At 44.5% G+C, this 21,535-nt stretch overlaps 1 protein-coding gene across 1 annotated transcript in view; it reads right to left on the bottom strand.

The window, feature by feature from the left end:
• The window catches only part of SH3RF3 (SH3 domain containing ring finger 3), a 537,384-nt gene extending 529,077 nt beyond the window's left edge, over nt 1-8,307 (bottom strand). Inside the window, exon 1 of the mRNA XM_040336482.1 lies at nt 7,360-8,307. Coding sequence (XP_040192416.1) covers nt 7,360-7,872 — 513 coding nt within the window. The 5' untranslated portion in view covers nt 7,873-8,307. The remainder of the gene's footprint in view (nt 1-7,359) is intronic.
• Nucleotides 8,308-21,535: the final 13,228 nt, after the last annotated feature.

Genomic DNA, 21,535 nt, shown 5'->3' with positions numbered 1-21,535 from the left:
GTTAGAATGCCATCCTTAAAAATAGCTAAAAAGATCATCAGTGTCTTGCAGCTGGCTCTGCCATGTGGCATTGACCCTAACACTATATAGGCATCATTGAATTGGGGATCAATTAGCCACAGCTCAAGTAACCCCTAGAAACCCCTGCAGAAACCCTAGGATTCCAATGGGCATAAGTACCCCCCCGGTACATTGGGACTTTTTGGGCGAACAGACAGAAATTATGTATCATAAAATATAATTTATTTAGAAACAATTTGTATTTCTTTCTATTTATTTCTAAATAAATTATATTTTATGATACATGATTTCTGTATGTTTGCCCATAAAGTCACAATGTACCGGGGGGTACTTATGCCCTTTTTTGTGTGTTTTTTCCTAAATGTCTGGGATGTTGGCAACGCTCTAGTGAGAATATCACATTTCTCCTTGTGGTTCACCATTTATATTAGGATTCCAATTAATTCTGGTTGAGAATAGATTCTCTACAACAAGGATCTTCAAATTTTCTAAACAAAGGGCCAGTTTACTGTTCTTCAGGCTTTAGGGCAGGGATAAGCAATTAGCGGACCTCCAGCTGTTGCAGAACTACAAGTCCCATGAGGCTTAGCAAGACACTGACAGCCACAAGCATGACACCCAGAGGCGGAGGCATGATGGGACTTGTAGTTTGGCAACAGCTGGAGGTCCGCTAATTGCATATCCCTGCTTTAGGGGGTCCGGACTGTGGCCAGTGGGAGTAGAAATTGCCCCAGCATCAGTGGGAGTAGAAATTGCCCCAGCATCAGTGAAAGCAAACATTGGCCCGTCATTGGTTTTAGAAAGAGAAATAGTGCCTCATCAATAGTGTCAGCTGGAGGAAAAGTGTCTCAAGGGCACGATAAACGCAAGCAAAGGGGCGCATCTGGCCCCTGGACCACAGTTTGGAGACCAATGCTCTGCAGTATAAAAATGTAGGAATGAGAAATAAAACCCATTGCAACAGATAGTTCCTTTCTAAGACAGATGTTGAAAAATAACAGCTGGAAACCAAATAGGTTGCTTCAAACAACATCTTCACATGCTAGACACTGCAGTCCATTGGTAACTGAGAGCAAATCTCTACACCAGTGATCGATACCCAGGAGACACAATCATAAATAACAAGTGAGACACAATTAGGCTGCCCATAGACAGCTCAGATTTTGGGGCATTCCCACTGAACTGGCTGAAATCTGAGTTGAGAGTTGAGTGTGTGGCCCTGCGAGCACCACCTGGCTAGGAAATGATCGACCTAAAGAGGAACTGCAGGTATGACCAACTTGTACATAGATACATCCTTCCAGCTTGGACTAATGAAACAGTATATACCATACCTGGCCGATGCCCCAGGAGGCCGCACAGCTACTCCAGGGTTCCCCACTTGCTTCAAGGTCCTGTGCTGAGTGTCTGCCCTGCTGTATTCTGAACACAGGAGGTTGACTGCTCAGCACAGGCACCATTTACAGAATGCTCTGCATCCTATCAGATGCAGTCACTGTTTGGCAGTACCATTGAATTCAGGCACCTGCAGACACTGAGACTGAATACAATAGTCATTACTGGTGATACCTCTGTCCATGCTATTAGCATGGATGGGGAAGTAGATTGATTTTCTCTCATTCAGTTCATAGGCTCAATGAGAGGAAATCGAGCAGCTGATGGCCAGCCTTGCATAAAAATGGTACTAAACATCTGATAAAAATACTGTGGGGGGATTTATCAAAACTGGAGCAGGCATATGAGATATGTTTTTGCCTGTGGTCCACTACTTTCTGTTCTGTTCTTTTGAAAATTTAAAAATAAGAATTTAAAAATAGATAAATAAATAAAAAATAGAGCAGGCAGAATGTAGCGCAGATGGCAACCAATTAGCTTCAATCTTTAATTATCAATGCCTATAGCAGGCCATACACTGGTAGATTTTCGAATAAATGTGCTGTGCATAGCCTGTGCAGAGAGCGAAGCTGTGGGAGGGACCCAGCAGGCCCCGCCCACTACAGGCCGCCTGCAGAAAACTACCGGAGGGGGTGGAGTCAAGACCAGTCATCATGTCCAAGTTGAGAGACCAACAGATTTAGGTCTTTATTACAGTAAGCCCCTGAACAGAGGGAACGTTTCACACTGGATTACTGCACAAATCTGGAAACAAATATACAAAGCACACCACGATTCAAATAGGAATACACAAGACTCTTGTATTTAGATAATACCTCCTCTCTCTCCAAAACAACAATAATTTCCCTCTCTCTCCAGAACAACAATAACAATGTTTTGGCTGGAGTTAGGTAAATATGTATCTAATAGTTTCAGGATGTTTATAAAACCAGAAAACATTTTAAATCAAGGTCAGACCACAGGCTTTCTGTCCAATAATCCCATAAAAAAAAAGAAAACTGTCATCACATGAACACATGTCCCTACACCAAAGGGGCATAAATATTGAGCATGTCAGTTTCAGAACAGGCTTGGAGATGTTTCTGCTCTCTAGCTCCCTCGTCACCTCCTCCCATGCTCGCCTCCAGGACTTCTCCAGGGCCTCTCCCATCCTCTGGAATCCCCTACCCCAATTTGTCCGACTATCTCCCGCTCTGTCCAATTTTAGACGATCCCTGAAAACTCATCTATTCAAAGAAGCCTACACTGCCCCCACCTAACAAACGTACTTTTATTTTTTCCATCAGCTCACCCCCCACAATTATTACCTTTTGTATCTCTTGACTCTCCCCTCCTAGATTGTAAGCTCTAATGAACCGGGCCCTCAGATACTCTCCTACTGCACTAAATTGTATTGTAATTGTACCCCTGTAACTTGAGGAGCAGCTTTTTGATTTAGTACCACCAGGACCTACCCTATGTGGTCTATGTGCATACTGCACTGTATTTAATTCAATTATATTTTTTGGCGCGGAAATCACCCCACTTTTTATCACATTGTAATTGTACTGTCTGCCCTTATGTTGTAAACTGTTGGCGCTATATAAATCCTGTATAATAATAATAATAACACAAGCAGTAGCAGTAGAGTAGTTGCAATTTGGAGATCTATGATATGAAAGTCCTCTAATTCAACGTTCCAGCACGCATCAAATTTCAGTCTGGATGAAAACAAGGCAAGGAGCACATTGCGATTTTAGTATTAGGACTGAACTACTATAATCACTAGAGATTAATGGCTAGTAGTAGTGATTGATTGCTACACATATGTAACAAATGGCTCCCTATGGGGTGAGGAACGCTAAAAGCAAAGAGTAGCAACGATGAACTGCTCATTGCTCCAAATGTGTGCCATTAATCGCTACTACAAGCTACTACATGCCTCACTCTATAAGTAATTTGTACCAAATGTATAGCGATCGATCGTGACTGCTAGTGATTAATCTCTAGTGTTTGTGGTAGTGTGATTGCACTAATAAAAATAGTCTATATGCTCCTAGCGTTAGACCAGCTAGACTTTTATTCATCAAGTATTAGCTGTAATGTCTATTTGCAAAATGCAATCACCTGAATGGTACAATGTGTTGTTTTTGATACATTGTATTATCAGTCTATTAAAAGTGATCATTCAATGTGACACGCACACACAGATATTCAAATGATTGATCAGAAATGATCTATAAAATTCCACCACAGCCCCTGTGTGCCCAAGGCACTGAATGGCTGTATGTAATGTACACTTGAACCATTGACCAATAAAATTGTTATTGATAAAAAAAAAAATTCACCACAATCTAAATCAAATTACCAGCAGCATAATCAATCAAAAACTCACTAAGTTAATCGAACAGAGGGTGTGTGGTCGATGATTCTTCAACTGAATGATATTGATGCATGTGATGGCTATACATGCTTCAGTAAATAATTGTTTTCTTTCCCGATCAATTTTTCTTGAGAAAATCACCAATCTATAGCCGATAACCCATTTAGTAGATATGACACACACAGGGGAAGTGAATTTAGATAGTTGGAAGATACAATTGTACGTTTATAATTACACCTGCATTTTCACAATACAATCTCACATTCTGATTAATTAAAAAAAAAAGATTGAATTCATGAACAAAGCATCTCAGTATGGTGATCAATGCAACACGATCGATAATTTTCTGCTTTCACTGTTTTACTCAGTTTGATCAAATCCCATCTAAAATTAGTCTAAAGCCGGCCATAGACAGTTAGAATCTGGACTGGTTCAGCAGGGACCGTCAAAGATTTGAATCATTAAAGGGCAGGCTGATTGAACCCAAAAGGATCCATCGATCGATTTGGGTACAGCCAGTATGTCGGATTGTTAGGAAGCATTTATTGCCAGTGGTTATAGCTGCTAGAAAAATCACTGTGAACACAATGGCTCCATGGGAGGGATTCCCTATCAACACTGATTGGTGGTTGCAGGGAGGAAAATCGTATCATCTATGGCCGGCTTAAAGCAATCGGAAGGAAAGTCACGGCTTATTCAATTGTTTCAAATCACACAAATCAGAGCGTATATATGGCCACCATTAGATTGACTGATCAGCCTCACAATTGGCAGAGCTTTGTATAGTTACTCTTCAGAGAGTCATTGACCCAAATACAGGCTCACTCTGTCTTGCCAAGAAGAAAATCCTGCAGTATTAGCTAAATAGTTAAAGTGTATCTAAACCCAAGAACAAACATTTAATATACTGCAGCTTATTAGTCCAAAGATTGTTTTCAGGCTGAGTACATTCTCTGCAAGTATAGATAAATACCCGCTGATCCCACCAGAATCCCAATGTCCCTATAACTTCCTGTGCACTGAACTTTAATATCAAATGATATTTTCAACCTTCCCAATTGTCTCCTGTAACTACACCTTCTTCGCTGGTATGGAGATGGGGAGAGAGGGAAGTGTTTGTGATTCATGAGATAAGACTAGGGTGATAACACTGTTCCACTATAAATACAGAGCGAGCGTTGTCACCTTGGACAAGAAGTGTGCTACTGAAAGGTTTGCCAGGTGGACAAAAGCATGAACAAAAAAAATAAAAAGGAACGACTAATTATAGACCAGTAAACTGCAATATATAGAATTTATTTTCTTGGGTTTATATAGAATTTAATGCTGAAGTTTGGGGGCCAATGTAACTAAGTATATATAATACCATACTTGTGCTATCCATGTAGAAGCTGGAAATCACTGTAGTCCAGCTTGGACCAACATACTAAGTATGAACGTGCCATACCTGTGGAATGCCCATGGAAATCACTGTAGTCCAGCTAGGACCAACATAGGTATGAATGTGCCATACTTGTGGGATCCCCATGGAAATCACTGTAGTCTACCTTTGACCAACATAAGAATGTATGTGCCATACCTGTGGAATCCCCATGGAACTCACGATAGTCTATCTTGGACCAACATAAGTATGTGGCATGTGGCATCCCTATGAGAATCACTGTAGTCCAGTTTGGGCCAACATAAGAATGTGTGTGCCATACCCGTGGGATGCCCAGGGAAATCACTGTAGCCCAGCTAGGGTCAACATAAGTATGTATGTGCCATACCTGTGTGATCCCCATGGAAATCACTGTAGTAGACTCCACCAATCCAGTGATCTCCACTAGCTTCTGGGTCCTGTGCCGAGCAGTTGCCCTGATGCTTACTGACCACAAGAGGTCACTTACTTGGCACAGGTGCTATTTGGGGAACACTTTGCATTTATTCAATTAAGTGATCTCTGATTGGATGAGGGGAGATCATTATCTGCCCCTCATCCAATTGGAGAACACTTTACATTCATTGAGAAAATGCAAAGTGTTCCCTAAATAGCGAGTGCGAGTGACCTGTAGTGTTCAGTGAGCAGGACATAGAAGCTGGAAGCTAACAGAGATCACTTGAGTAATGGTATCTACTACAGAGATTTCCATGGGGATCCCACATGTACGTTACATACATATGTTGGCCCAAGCTGGACTACAGAGATTTCCATGGGGATCCCACAGGTACGTTACATAGATATGTTGGCCAAAGCTGGACTACAGAGATTTCCATGGGGATCCCACAGGTATGTTACATAGATATGTTGGCCCAAGCTGGACTACAGAGATTTCCATGGGGATCCCACAGGTATGTTACATAGATATGTTGGCCCAAGCTGGACTACAGAGATTTCCATGGGGATCCCACAGGTATGTTACATAGATATGTTGGCCCAAGCTGGACTACAGAGATTTCCATGGAGATCCTACAGGTACGTTACATAGATATGTTGGCCAAAGCTGGACTACAGAGATTTCCATGGGGATCCCACAGGTACGTTACATAGATATGTTGGCCCAAGCTGGACTACAGAGATTTCCATGGGGATCCCACAGGTACGTTACATAGATATGTTGGCCAAAGCTGGACTACAGAGATTTCCATGGGGATCCCACAGGTATGTTACATAGATATGTTGGCCCAAGCTGGACTACAGAGATTTCCATGGGGATCCCACAGGTATGTTACATAGATATGTTGACCCAAGCTGGACTACAGAGATTTCCATGGAGATCCTACAGGTACGTTACATAGATATGTTGGCCCAAGCTGGACAACAGAGATTTGCATGGGGATCCCACAGGTACGTTACATAGATATGTTGGCCAAGCTGGACTACAGAGATTTCCATGGGGATCCCACAGGTACGTTACATAGATATGTTGGCCAAGCTGGACTACAGAGATTTCCATGGGGATCCCACAGGTACGTTACATAGATATGTTGGCCAAAGCTGGACTACAGAGATTTCCATGGGAATCCCACAGGTACGTTACATACATATGTTGGCCCAAGCTGGACTACAGAGATTTCCATGGGGATCCCACAGGTACGTTACATACATATGTTGGCCAAAGCTGGACTACAGAGATTTCCATGGGGATCCCACAGGTACGTTACATACATATGTTGGCCCAAGCTGGACTACAGAGATTTCCATGGGGATCCCACAGGTACGTTACATACATCAGTACAACCAGAATGTAAAAATAGCCATATGTAAACTTTGACATGCCACAGAGGATCAGCAATATTATTCCCAAATCACTTAAAGCCATTGAGGAGGATTTACTAAGACTGGAATAGCTGTGTGTGGCAACCAATCAGCTTCTAGCTTTCATTTCCAAAGCTAAACTAAGCAAGCAGAAGCTAGAAGCTGATTGGCTCCTATGCCCAGCTGGGTGCTGTGATCAGGCATGCAGCCTCCCAGAAAGTGTCATGCCCCCCTAGCAGTCTCTATATATAGCAGGTCTGGACGGGCAGCAATTGTGACACCCAAGCCGCCTTGGCATTCCATCAGCAGAACAGGTGCACCTAGTCCCGGAAAGTTGACGTACCTTGGCCAGCAGGAGGGCATTCTGACTGGCAGCAGCCAGATCCCTCAGACTCGGGGTGCAGGCAGCATGGTGTGGGGGTGCCGCAGAGCACCCCGGGCTCCCGCAGTTGTTGCTGTTGTTACTGCTCGCTGTAGGACTCCCGGTGGGGGTACTCCGAGGTCTCTGTCGTATGCCATCCAGCAGGCGGACCAGTAAGATATTGGCCGGTAAATCATCCACTCCACACTCCACCAGTATGCGGCACTCCGGGCAGCGCAGCTCGTTCCTGGAGCTCACTATACTCTGCAGGCAGCGGCGGCAGAAGGTGTGCTGGCATGGCAGGACCCGGGCAGTGGTGTCCAGTCTCTCCAGACATACCGAGCACTCTAATAAATCCAATAGAGACGACTCATCCATCTCTTCTCCTTCTTCTCTCCTCTCCCTTCTCCTCTCCCGTCTCCTCTCCTCCTCCTCCCCTTTAGATGATTTCTGTGGTCCTTTAGAGGTGCACAACCAGGACGCCCCGAGGAGCATCTACAACAGCGGGGTTGGCCAACACAGCCAGCTCAGGGACCTAAACCGGGACCATCACCCTCACCACACCGATCAGAGGAGACTCACTGCAGCCCAACTTGGCTCCTCTGCCCAACACCACGACCACCAGGGAACTTCATCGAGTCCAAGTTCACGTGTAGGCTACAAGGAATGCCATCACCATGCCACTCTATAGGGATACCATGGAGACTCCTTCTGGGGGAAAGTCCGTGTATTAATGTCTGGGATGGATGGATGGATCACCAGGATACAGGGGCTGACCATAGAGAGACAAGCAGCGCCTGGGAGTCTTCTTCTGACCTGTCCCTCACCCCTCTACTGCTACAGCGGTCTGCTGTGTGCATGGCTGATCCATAGTGAGCTGTGTAACCCGATCACACTACTCACCCTCCCTGGGAGAGAGAGAGAGGGAGGAGCAGGGTGTCACTCCTCTCCCACTCCTCTCCTCTCATCTCTTCTCTGTCACTCCTCTCCTCTCCTCTCCACTCCTCTGTCACTCCTCTCCTCTCCTCTCTTCTGTCACTCCTCTCCACTCCTCTCCTCTGTCACTCCTCTCCTTCCACTCTTCTGTCACTCCTCTCCTCTACTCTCCTCTGTCACTCCTCTCCTTCCACTCTTCTGTCACTCCTCTCCTCTCTTCTGTCACTCCTCCCCTCTCCACTCCTCTCTCACTCCTCTCCTTCCTCTCTTCTGTCACTCCTCTCCTCTCCACTCCTCTGTCACTCCACTCCATAGTGAGCTGTGTAACCCGATCACACTACTCATCCTCCCTGGGAGAGAGAGAGAGGGAGGAGCACGGTGTCACTCCTCTCCTTCCACTCTTCTGTCACTCCTCTCCTTCCACTCTTCTGTCACTCCTCTCCTCTCCTCTCCTCTGTCACTCCTCTCCTTCCACTCCTCTGTCACTCCTCTCCTCTCCACTCCTCTGTCACTTATATCCTTCCACTCTTCTGTCACTTCTCTCCCCTCCACTCCTCTGTTACTCCTCTCCTTCCACTTTTCTGTCACTCCTCTCCTTCCACTCTTCTGTCACTTCTTTCCCCTCTACTTCTCTTCTCTTGGTCTTTTCTTATCCAGTCTTCTGCCAGTCCTCTATCCTCTACTTCTTTTCTGTTAGTCTTTTCTCTTCCAGTCTTCCGTCAGTCCTCTCTGCTACGTCTCCTCATTTATTCCTCTCCCCTCCACTCTTCTGTCACTCCTCTCCTTTCTGCTTCTCTCCTCTTGGTCTTTTCTCATCCAGTCTTATGCAGGGGAGGGTTGGCAGCCTTAGGCCTGGGGGGCAAGTCCAGTCAAGTGGCCCATAGAGCGTAGACAAGTGATGGATCGAGGAAAACAGTCTAAGATTTTTCATGATCACAAGAGTCCGCACAGAGCCTCCCCTTACATCAGAGTCTGCACAGAGCCTCCCCTTACATCAGAGTCCGCACAGAGCCTCCCCTTACATCAGAGTCCACACAGAGGCCCCCCTTACATCAGAGTCCACACAGTGGGCCCCCCTTACATCAGAGTCTGCACAGGAGGCCCCACTTACATTAGAGTCCTCGTGTCTGTGCAGAGAGAGAAGGAGATGTCAGCGCTGGTGTGCGCTGAGGCTGAGCTATGTGTGAGACGAGACATAGCTCAGCTCTGAAGCCATCTACCTCGGAGCTGACACAGGCATGGCTGCACAGTGGGAGGTGAGCAGCAGCCGTGACCTGTGTTAACAGAGCTCCAGCTGGCATATTCCTGCTCTGCAAAAACAGCATTTGGTAGTGGCGGCCGGTGGCTGTGCATAGTGTCACCAGCCTGGGGGGAGATTTCCACCCTGTCCTCCCTGCCAGCCCTCCCCTGGTCTTATGTCAATCCTCTACCTACTTATGTCAGTCCTCTCTTCTCCACTCTTCTGTCACTCCTCCCCCCCTCCAGTCTTCTGCCAGTCCTCTCTGCTACTTATCTTCATTTACTCCTCTCACCTCAACTCTTCTGTCACTCCTCTCCTTTCTACTTCTCTTCTCTTGGTCCTCTCCATTCTCCTGTCAGTCCTCTCCCCTCCACTCTTCTGTCACCCCTCCCCCCTCCAGGTCTTCTGCCAGTCCTCTCCCCTCTTCTTCTCTTCTGTTAGACTTTTCTTTTTCAGTCTTCTGTCAGTCCTGTCTCTGCTACTTCTGTCAGTCCTGTCTCTGCTACTTCTCTTCTGTCAGTCATCTCTCCTCTACTTCTCTCCTGTCAGTCCTTTCTCCTCCACTTCTCTCCTGTCAGTCCTCTCTCCTCTACTTCTCTCCTGTCAGTCCTTTCTCCTCCACTTCTCTCCTGTCAGTCCTCTCTCCTCTACTTCTCCCCTGTCAGTCCTCTCTCCTCCACTTCTCTCCTGTCAGTCCTCTCTCTTCTACTTCTCCCCCGTCAGTCCTTCCTCCTCTACTTCTCTACTGTCAGTTCTCTCTCCTCTACTTCTCTCCTGTCAGTCCTTCCTCCTCTAATTCTCTTTTGTCAGTCCTCCCCCTCTACTTCTCTTCTGTCAGTCCTCCCCCTCTACTTCTCTTCTGTCAGTCCTCCCCTCTACTTCTCTTCCGTCAGTCCTCCCCTCTACTTCTCTTCTGTCAGTCCTCCCCCTCTACTTCTCTTCTGTCAGTCCTTCCTCCTCTAATTTACTTTTGTCGGTCCTCCCCTCTACTTCTCTTCTGTCAGTCCTCCCTCCTCTACTTCTCTCCTGTCAGTCCTCCCCCTCTACTTCTCTTCCGTCAGTCCTTCCTCCTCTAATTCTCTTTTTTCAGTCCTCCCCCTCTACTTCTCTTCCGTCAGTCCTTCCTCCTCTAATTCTCTTTTTTCAGTCCTTCCTCCTCTACTTCTCTTCCGTCAGTCCTTTCTAATCTACTTTTCTCCTGTCAGTTCTCCCCCTCTACTTCCCTTCTGCCAGTCCTCTCTCCTCTACGTATCTCCTATCATTCCTCCCCTCTACTTCTCTTTTGCCAGCCCTCTCTCCTCTACGTATCTCCTGTCAGTCCTCCCCCTCTACTTCTCTTCTATCAGTCCTCCCCCTCTATGTCTCCTCTGTCAGTCCTCTCTCCTCTACTTCTCTCCCATCAGTCCCCCCTCCTCCTACTTCTAGTCTGTCAGTCCATATCCCTCTACTTCTCTTCCTATCAGTCCCCCCTCCTCTTCTTCTCTTCTGTTTATTTTTTCTCTCCTCTAGTTCTCTTCTGTCAGCCTCCACCCCTTTACTTCCCTTTTGATAGTCCTCTCCTCTCTACTTCTCTTCTCTCAAATGGTGTATAATTTATGTCAGCGTAGGTTTTAAGTCTAATCCCTGCTCTACCTGGCAGAAACGTACTTTTAGTCATATTCAAATGGATCAAAAACTATATTTAGAAGCACATAAATCTGTTCCATGATGTGTAATGGTAATGATAATTAAAGAACGGCTAATTTTTCCATATGGATTCAGATTCACCTTAAAGAGGAACTGCAGCCTGCTCACATAATTTGTAATAAAAACATCTTTGCCATTCTGAAGCTTCCCTCCAACCACTTTGCATATTTAATATATAATGTGATTCTGTACTTGCCAAATATGCTGGAGAAATCTCCCTCCGTTAAGTCTGGCTGCAACCATTTTAACTGTGGGCAGCTGAATCTGCTGCCTGTTCACTTCCTGGATTTAAACAGACACACAGAGGCACACCCCCAGCTCTGCAGCTCTGATTGGCCCTCTTATGACTCACCCCCTCCCTTCCTGTCAAACTCTCACGAGAGTTAGAGACAGAGCTGTGCATGATGTCATAAGCCTAGGCTTTTTACTAGACAAGAAACAGGATGTGGTCTGTATAAGGTATTTATTGATAGAAAAAAAATGTTTTACTATCCAAAGTTAAAACAACAAGGGCAGAGGATTTAATAGATGGAAAGATGAAAAAACATCTTTAAATTGAATGACAAAGTACTACTACTTCTCTTCTGTCAGTCCTCTTCCCTTTACTTCTCTTCTGTAAGTCCTCCTGCCTCTCTACTTCTCCTCTGTTATTCCTCGCCCCTCTACTTTTCATTTGATAATCCTCTCCTCTCTACTTCTCTTCTGTTATTCCTCGCCATGGGTGTCCGCTGAAATGTTTTCAGAGGGGGGCGCTTCGGCAGCAGCGATACACAGTCGCATTTTACCCTTTCTTCGACCACAAGCGGGGGTTAAAAGCGCGCCCCCCCCATGTTAAAATGTAAAAACACCCCACTGTGCCCCCTGCATCTTTCAATATCTTTGTCACTACTGTGTACCCCCTCTCCACAACTGCACCTCTGGACCCCTTTACATTACACAGCACCCCACAGCTCTGGACCCCTTTACATTACACAGCACCCTGCATCACTGGACCCCTTTACATTACACAGCACTCTGCATCACTGGACTTCTTTACATTACACAGCACCCTGCATCACTGGACTTCTTTACATTACACAGCACCCCTTTCATTTGATTGAAACACTACACTATATTGACAGTATATTTATTTCAGGTCAAAAAGAGGAACCTTTTGGAATGAGGGACAAATGGATTTGATTCCAGAAGAAGGACAGGCACTCTAAATAAGGGACAACTAGAGGGGAGGGGATCGCTGCAGTCACCGCTTAAATCGGCCCCAGGGCCAGTTCGGCCCTGCTTCTGGCTCTCCCTGGCAATTCCAGGGGGGGAAAACGACCCCCCTTGCCCTATGGAGCGGATGCCCATGTTCCTCGCCCCTCTACTTTTCATTTGATAATCCTCTGCTCTCTACTTCTCTTCTGTTATTCCTCGCCCCTCTACTTTTCATTTGATAATCCTCTCCTCTCTACTTCTCTTCTGTTATTCCTCGCCCCTCTACTTTTCATTTGATAATCCTCTCCTCTCTACTCTTCTTCTGTTATTCCTCGCCCCTCTACTTTTCATTTGATAATCCTCTCCTCTCTACTTCTCTTCTGTTATTCCTCGCCCCTCTACTTTTCATTTGATAATCCTCTCCTCTCTACTCCTCTTCTCTTATTCCTCGCCCCTCTACTTTCCATTTGATAATCCTCTCCTCTCTACTTCTCTTCTGTTATTCCTCGCCCCTCTACTTTTCATTTGATAATCCTCTCCTCTCTACTACTCTTCTGTTATTCCTCGCCCCTCTACTTTTCATTTGATAATCCTCTCCTCTCTACTTCTCTTCTGTTATTCCTCGCCCCTCTACTTTTCATTTGATAATCCTCTCCTCTCTACTCCTCTTCTCTTATTCCTCGCCCCTCTACTTTCCATTTGATAATCCTCTCCTCTCTACTCCTCTTCTGTTATTCCTCGCCCCTCTACTTTTCATTTGATAATCCTCTCCTCTCTACTCCTCTTCTCTTATTCCTCGCCCCTCTACTTTCCATTTGATAATCCTCTCCTCTCTACTCCTCTTCTGGTATTCCTCGCCCCTCTACTTTTCATTTGATAATCCTCTCCTCTCTACTCCTCTTCTCTTATTCCTCGCCCCTCTACTTTCCATTTGATAATCCTCTCCTCTCTACTCCTCTTCTGTTATTCCTCGCCCCTCTACTTTTCATTTGATAATCCTCTCCTCTCTACTACTCTTCTGTTATTCCTCGCCCCTCTACTTTTCATTTGATAATCCTCTCCTCTCTACTTCTCTTCTGTTATTCCTCGCCCCTCTACTTTTCATTTGATAATCCTCTCCTCTCTACTCCTCTTCTGTTATTCCTCGCCCCTCTACTTTTCATTTGATAATCCTCTCTTCTCTACTTCTCTTCTGTTATTCCTCGCCCCTCTACTTTTCATTTAATAATCCTCTCCTCTCTACTTCTATTCTGTTATTCCTCGCCCCTCTACTTTTCATTTGATAATCCTCTCCTCTCTACTCCTCTTCTGTTATTCCTCGCCCCTCTACTTTTCATTTGATGATCCTCTCCTCTCTACTCCTCTTCTGTTATTCCTCGCCCCTCAACTTTCCATTTGATAATCCTCTCCTCTCTACTTCTCTTCTGTTATTCCTCGCCCCTCTACTTTTCATTTGATAATCCTCTCCTCTCTACTCCTCTTCTGTTATTCCTCGCCCCTCTACTTTTCATTTGATAATCCTCTCCTCTCTACTTCTCTTCTGTTATTCCTCGCCCCTCTACTTTCCATTTGATAATCCTCTCCTCTCTACTCTTCTTCTGTTATTCCTCGCCCCTCTACTTTTCATTTGATAATCCTCTCCTCTCTACTTCTCTTCTGTTATTCCTCGCCCCTCTACTTTCCATTTGATAATCCTCTCCTCTCTACTCCTCTTCTGTTATTCCTCGCCCCTCTACTTTTCATTTGATAATCCTCTCCTCTCTACTTCTCTTCTGTTATTCCTCGCCCCTCTACTTTTCATTTGATAATCCTCTCCTCTCTACTCTTCTTCTGTTATTCCTCGCCCCTCTACTTTTCATTTGATAATCCTCTCCTCTCTACTTCTCTTCTGTTATTCCTCGCCCCTCTACTTTTCATTTGATAATCCTCTCCTCTCTACTTCTATTCTGCCAATCCTCTCTCAGCTACTTTTCTTTTTGGTCCCCTCCCCATTACTTCTCTTCTGTTGGCCCGCTCCCTTCTGTTTATCATCTTTCAGTCCTCTTCCTTCTACTTCCAGTGGCAGCGTGCATGCTCACAGCCTTCGACATATCAATCCACACTGCCAGATGTTTCTTCTCTGGACACCACAGAGAATTAATGAAGGAGCACATTAGCAGCATGAAGATGAGCTAAGAGGTTTATTAGCAAAAGTTATGAAACCGTGCCTAAACTTTTACTGTAGTCTAAACATCATGTATTATTACCGCAGACTACATGATACAAATATATCTGTATTGTATCCTTTAGGGCAGGTTAAGAAGCCGATAGAGGGTAGGCTTGAATAACCACTTACAACTCTAAACTAAAAGATAAACTCCAAGCAAAAGGCTGCTTATTTAACCACTTCAATACAGGGCATTTTCACCCCCTTCCTGCCCAGACCAATTTTTTGTTTTCAGCGCTGACGCACTTTGAATGACAATTGCGCGGCCATGCAACACTGTACCCAAATGAAATCTTTATGTTATTTTTCCCACAAATAGAGCTTTCGTTTGGTGTATTTCATCACCTCTGCATTTTTTATTTTTTGCGCTATAAGCAAAAGAAGAGCGACAATTTTGAAAAAAAAAATATATTTTTTATTTTTTGATTTAACCAGTTAAGGACCGCCTCCAGCACATTTACATCGGCAGAATGGCACGGCTGGGCACATGCACGTATAGGTACGTCCTGTGCTAGTGACCAGGACCAGGACCGCGGGACCCGTGGACCCCGATCGCCGCTTCCCCTTTCTTCACTGTGGCGGCGTCATCGATCGTGTGATCCCTTTTATAGGGATACACAATCGATGACGTCACACCTACAGCCACACCCCCCTACAGTTAGAAACACATATTAGGTCATACATAACCCCTTCAGCGCCCCCTTGTGGTTAACTCCCAAACTGCAAATGTCATTTTCACAGTACACAATGCATTTTAAATGCATTTTTTGCTGTGAAAATGACAATGGTCCCAAAAATGTGTCAAAATTGTCCGAAGTGTCCGCCATAATGTCGCAGTCACGAAAAAAACGCTGATTGCCACCATTAGTAGTAAAATTAAAAATATTTTATAAAAATGCAATAAAACTATCCCCTATTTTGTAAACACTAGAAATTGTGCGCAAACCAACCGATAAACGCTTATTGCGATTTTTTTTACCAAAAATAGGTAGAAGAATACGTATCGGCCTAAACAAAGGAGAAAAAAGTTTTTTTATATATTTTTGGGGAATATTTATTATAGCAAAAAGTAAAAAATATTGCATTTGCATTTGTTTTCAAAATTGTCGCTCTATATTAGTGCAAAAAATAAAAACCGCAGAGGTGATCAAATACCACCAAAAGAAAGCTCTATTTGTGGGAAAAAAAGGACGCCAATTTTGTTCGGGAGCCACGTCGCACGACCGCGCAATTGTCAGTTAAAGCGACGCAGTGCCGAATCGCAAAACCTGGCCGGGTCCTTTAGCTGCCTAAAGGTCCGGGTCTTAAGTGATTAATAAATATCAAATTAAAAAAAAAAAAATCCTCACTTTAGGCCGATACGTATTCTTCTACACATTTTTGGTAAAAAAAAATCGCAATAAACGTGTATTGATTGGTTTGCGCAAACATTTAACCGTCTACAAAATAGGGGATAGTTTTATTGCATTTTTTCTTTTCTTTTTTTTACTAGTAATGGCGGCGATCTGCGATTTTTATTGTGACTGTGACATTGCGACACTTTTGACACATTTTTGGGACCATTCACATTTATACAGCGATCAGTGCTATAAAACTGTAAATACTGTGTAAATAGGACTGGCAGGGAAGGGGTTAACACTAGAGGCCGCTGAAGGGGTTAAATATGTTCCCTGGGAGTGATTCTTACTGTAGGGGGACTCACAAGCGGAGGAGACCGATCTGTGTTCCTCTGTACAGGGAACACACATCAGTCTCCTCACCTACCTCTGACAGGAGGTGGATCTGTGTGTTTACACGCGCACCGGGTCCTAAACAATGCCGCGGCACGCGCCCCCTAGCGGCCACAAAGCAATGGACATCATATGACATCCACCTGGAGGGAGACACAGTTCCTGCCGACGTCATATTACTATGGCTCGGTAGGGAACTGGTTAGAAAAAAATAAAAAAGATATAAGCCCTAACTGAATGAAACTTGGTTTGCTAAATTTCTGTGGGTCTTAAACAGTTGTACAGTAAAACCTTGGTTTGAGAGTAACTTGGTTTGAGAGCGTTTTGCAAGACAAGCAAAATGTTTTAATACATTTTGCCTTGATTTACAAGCAATGTCTTGATGTAAGAGTAGCGTCATGTCACAACAGAGTATAAAAAAGAAGAGAGGAGACTCTAAGGCCCCGTACACACGACCAAACATGTATGCTGAAACTGGTCCACGGACCAGTTTCAGCATACATGTTTGGTCGTGTGTAGGCGCGAGCGGGCCGAATTCCAGCAAACATTTGCCCGCCGGGCCTTTTCCCAGCGGGCAAATATTCGTGGACGTGTTTTAAAACCTTCCGCTGGAATCCAGCCCGCTCGGACATGTACGGTCGTCAGTACAGACCTACCGTACATGTCCAGGCGCCCGCCGTCCCTCGCATGCGTTGAATGACTTTGACGCATGCGTGAAAGCCTTTAAATGGCAGGCCCGCCCACGTCTCTGCGTCATCGCCGCGTCATCGTCGCGGCGACGACGCGGACACGCCCCGCGTATTGTTTACGCGCGGACTTCTGTACGATGGTGTGTACAACCATCGTACAGAAGCCCTCTGGCAGGCATGTACGGTGAAAACGGTCCGACGGACCGCTTTCATCGTACATGTTTGGTCGTGAGTACCCGGCCTAAGTGTAGCAATATGGTTACATTTAATGAGGGTACAACATTTAGAAACTTATTGCTACACTTAGAGGCGCCTCTCTTCTCTTTTATACCCTGTAAAAAAAATGCTTTGATATACAAGTGCTTTGGATTACAAGCATGTTTCTGGAACGAATTATGCTCGTAATCCAAGGTTTTACTGTATTGTATTCTATTTTTTTTATTTTACATCCCAGTGCTGCTGATCTCCTGTAGCACAAAGATGATACATATTTAGGAGTTGTTTACCTGCGAAATAATTTGTATTTCTGTCCATCCAGTCCAGGGATTGACACAGCTCTGCCACATAGCACAGGCCTGTCTAACAGGACAGGAGACCTGATTTTTCTCTGCTGCAGATCTGCAACACTAATAGCTTTGGCATGCAGCCATTGCCCTGTTTATTATACAGTTCCAGCAGGCAAAGAGTGCTAGCCTCCCAGGCTTCTATAAACTGGAGCAGTCTGTGAACACTTACATAATAAAATAAAAAAAAGTCATAGCATGTTACGACTGTGACCATCTCCAACTGTTATCCTAAACACAGCTGTCACTGGAAGTCTCGGCTACTGCTGAGTTTGCTTTTGAATGCCCCTGATTCTTTGTTCCTCGTATTTCATTTCGCCTTTAAGTTCCTTATTGCCAACATGAGGAAAGCTGAGACATAGAAAATCCAAGAAAAGACTGCTTACTTATATTTCCCAAAAGTTACCTTCAGTCTTATTTTATTGTGCCTATAGAATAAAGAAGCTCCGTCATCTATGCTCTATTGCCCCCTACTGACTAAAATCAAAAGCCACTGTGTAATATTGCGTACAAAGTATCGGTAACATTTATGAAATGAATGTACTTATGTGTTCAGTATTTGCAAAAGAGTAATTAGTAGTTTACATTTTCTTTAAAAGCTATACTCCCTAACCGAGTGAATGTTAGCTTGCTTCAATATTAAGGCCCATAAACAATTGTCTTTTATTTTACAGTATTTTTTGTTCACTTTTTTCATTTGTTGTTACATCTTGGTGTTTCCGATCTCCTGTAGCCTCTTTGCAGCTATCTCCTTTTCTAAATGCATTCACTCTAGCAGTGGCTACATTGCATTTCTCAAGGCAGGTTTCCTGATGTGACAGAAGTGAAAAAACTTGATGCCCTATGCCAAGGAAGCATGGTGGTGTGGCAGAGCGTTGCCCTGCCAGGATCTAGAAGGAGGTTGTGACCCAGAATTCTCAACCAGACGGTTTGAGGGGCTCCAGGGAGCTTGCAACATGAAGAGGAAACTGGCTTTTTTAGAAAGGTCCACTTTGGGACCTGGAGCCTGGGGATTTCTGAGGCCTCGTACACACGACCGAACATGTCCGCTGAAACTGGTCCGTCGGACCAGTTTCCGCGGACATGTTCGGTCGTGTGTAGGGCCGACCGGACAATTTTCCGGCCTAGCGGACAGGTTTCCAGCGGACAAAAGTTTCTTAGCATGCTAAGAAACTTGTCCGCTGGAAGCCTGTCCGTCGGACATGTCCGATGGTCAGTACGACTCGTCGGACATGTCCGCTGGCCCGAAATCCCGCGCATGCGTCAAATTGATTCGACGCATGCGTGGAAGCATTGACCTTCCGCGTCAGAGAACGTCGGTGTCGTCTACGTCACCGCGTTCTCTGTCCACAGGGATTTTGGTCTGATGGTGTGTACACACATCCGCGGACCGTTTTCATCGGACATGTCCGCTCGTCTGTACAAGGCCTGAGAGATCCGGGTGGGATGAAATCCCCAGTCCTGGGCCCTGATTTTGAGAACAGCTAGAATACTGATTGGTCAGGTGTGTGCTGGGCTTTTAGTAGTAGCCTGACCATAGTTCTTGGCTCCACCCCAGAAGACAGGAAGTCTGAGTACCAGGAGTCAGGAGGGCTCCAGGGGGGAGCCAGTGCAGCAAGAGGCTGCTAGCTGTGTGCACCGTTTACGGACTTGTAATGCTTCCCTATGGGATTGCAGACGTTAGCGGATGATGCACCTGCTAACGTCCGCAAACATCCGCCTCCGCAAAGATCCGCTTTTTCAGACGGAAGAAAACCCTATTTTTCTTCCGTCTGGAGGAACGGATCGGATGAATATGGACACACGGTCCGTATTCATCCGATTCTCCATAGGGGAGAGCGGAGGAAAGACAGGGCGGTCTCTACACAGTGTGCTGCCATCAGTGATGCGCATCAGTTTTTTATTTTTTTTAAATTGACGCTCTTTTTTTCGTTTATAGCGCAAAAATTTAAAACTACAGAGGTGATCAAATACCACCAAAAGAAAGCTCTATTTGTGGGAAGAAAATTATAAAAAATTAATTTGGGAACAGGCTTGCATGATCGCGCAATTGTTATTCAAAGTGCGACAACGCTGAAAAATAAAAATTGTCTTGGGCAGGAGGGGGTGGGGGGGGGGATGCCTGGTATGGAAATGGTTAAAAGCACTTTGAAAGCAGAGCTAAGCAAGTGATTTTATCCCTTTTTAACCCCTTCTGGCTTTACCGCTAACACCCACACCGCTCCAGTGTGAAAGGGGTCGTACTGAGACATTATTATTATTAATATTATACAGGATTTATGTAGCGCCAATATAAAAGGGAGACAGTACAGTTACAATACAATTAAATACAAGATGCTCAGAAGAGCTTACAATTTAATAGGGTGGTGCAAGCGGTACAAAGGATTATAACTGTATGGAATGAGTTGATGGAAGTGGTAGAATATTAGTTGGAGGTGTGATAGGCTTCCCTTAAGAGATGAGTTTTCAGGGATCGCTGTAATGCCTCGTACACACGGCCGGACTTTCTGAGAAAAAGTCAGAAAGGCTTTTTTTCTCGGAAAGTCTGGCCGTGTGTAGCCTCCATCAAACTTTTTTTTTCGGAAGTCCAACGGACCTTAGATAGAGATAGTAAAGAAAAAATATTGCGCTTATTTGAAGTGAAAGAAAGCAGCGATCAAAAGTGTAATACCGCACAAACAATATACAAAGGAAAAGAGATTGCGCTAAATAAAAAAATATTGAATGAATAAAAACACGTGAATGTTCATATTAATGTACATAAATAAGTCCGCCCACAGGCAAATTAAATGTATATATCTCCCAAGTGTATATGGAAATCCACACAGGAAAGTGATTGACAGGAAAGAACCTCCACCGCTGTTCTCTATATTTCTGTCGGACTTCCGACAGACTCACGGCGGGCTTTTGCACGGTCAAAAGTCTGACCATGTGTACGAGGCATTAGTCAGTGAAACAAAAAATTCTCCTGCGCTCTGGTGTTTCGCTAAACACGGGTAGTGTAGTTAAGTCTTAAGGTAAGGGTAGGAGATAGCCGGACAGATTGAGGTACAGAGTTCCAGAGGATGGGAGAGGCTCTGGAGAAGTCCTGGAGATGAGCATGGTAGGAGGTGACAAGGGAGCTAGAGAGTAGGAAGTCTTGAGCGGAGTGGAGAGGACAGTTTGGGTGATAATTTGGAGGCAAAATTGGTGATGTAGCGTTGTGAATGGCTTTGTATGTTAGTTATAGCTAGTATTTTGAATTTAATTGGCTGGGCGATCGGAATCCAGTCATCCATCTTACCCCTTCATTAACTGCCACCAGTCCTAAAACATGTAAAATATGCTTCTGTAAAAGCAAAGATAAATTATCCAGAATGTTCTCTATGGCTTACTTTGACTAGCATCTACACAACATTGTTCTGATTAGTGTTTTTGTATCTCGCATTAATTAGCTTAGGATTAGCAGTAAGTAATGTAGTGTAAAATAAAACAGTAGCCCATGCAGAAGAAAAAATAAGAGACTAAACTAAGTGGATTTTAAGCTAGTTTAAACCTTTTAGGTCTTACTAAGTTTATTAAATTGCAGTTTTACAAAATGTGCTCCTTTTACTAAGAAATTGCCTTTTAATGGGATTCTGCATTCAATATATACATCAGCATAGGTAATTTACATGCATAAATTCCATGCGGCAAACTGCGCTGATGAGTGTTAAACAACTTTAGTTCAAAAAATAAACATAATCAAAGCAGCCATAATGTTGCTTGTTCGGCGTGATGAAAATAGAAAGTAGTATAGAAAATCAGTGAGATGCATATCCCTCCATATACTGACTTGTGAGTGGCTGCCACACAAGGCGCAATTATGGCAACGCTTCAAGTATTACTTTGAATTTCCAACTCTATTTTTAGATATTTGTTAGAATAACATTTAT

Source organism: Rana temporaria, chromosome 2 (genome assembly GCF_905171775.1).
Source record: "Rana temporaria chromosome 2, aRanTem1.1, whole genome shotgun sequence".
Classification (NCBI taxonomy): Eukaryota; Metazoa; Chordata; class Amphibia; order Anura; family Ranidae; genus Rana; species Rana temporaria.
Note: the sequence above shows the minus strand (reverse complement) of the source record. Positions and strands in the feature narration are given on the sequence as shown.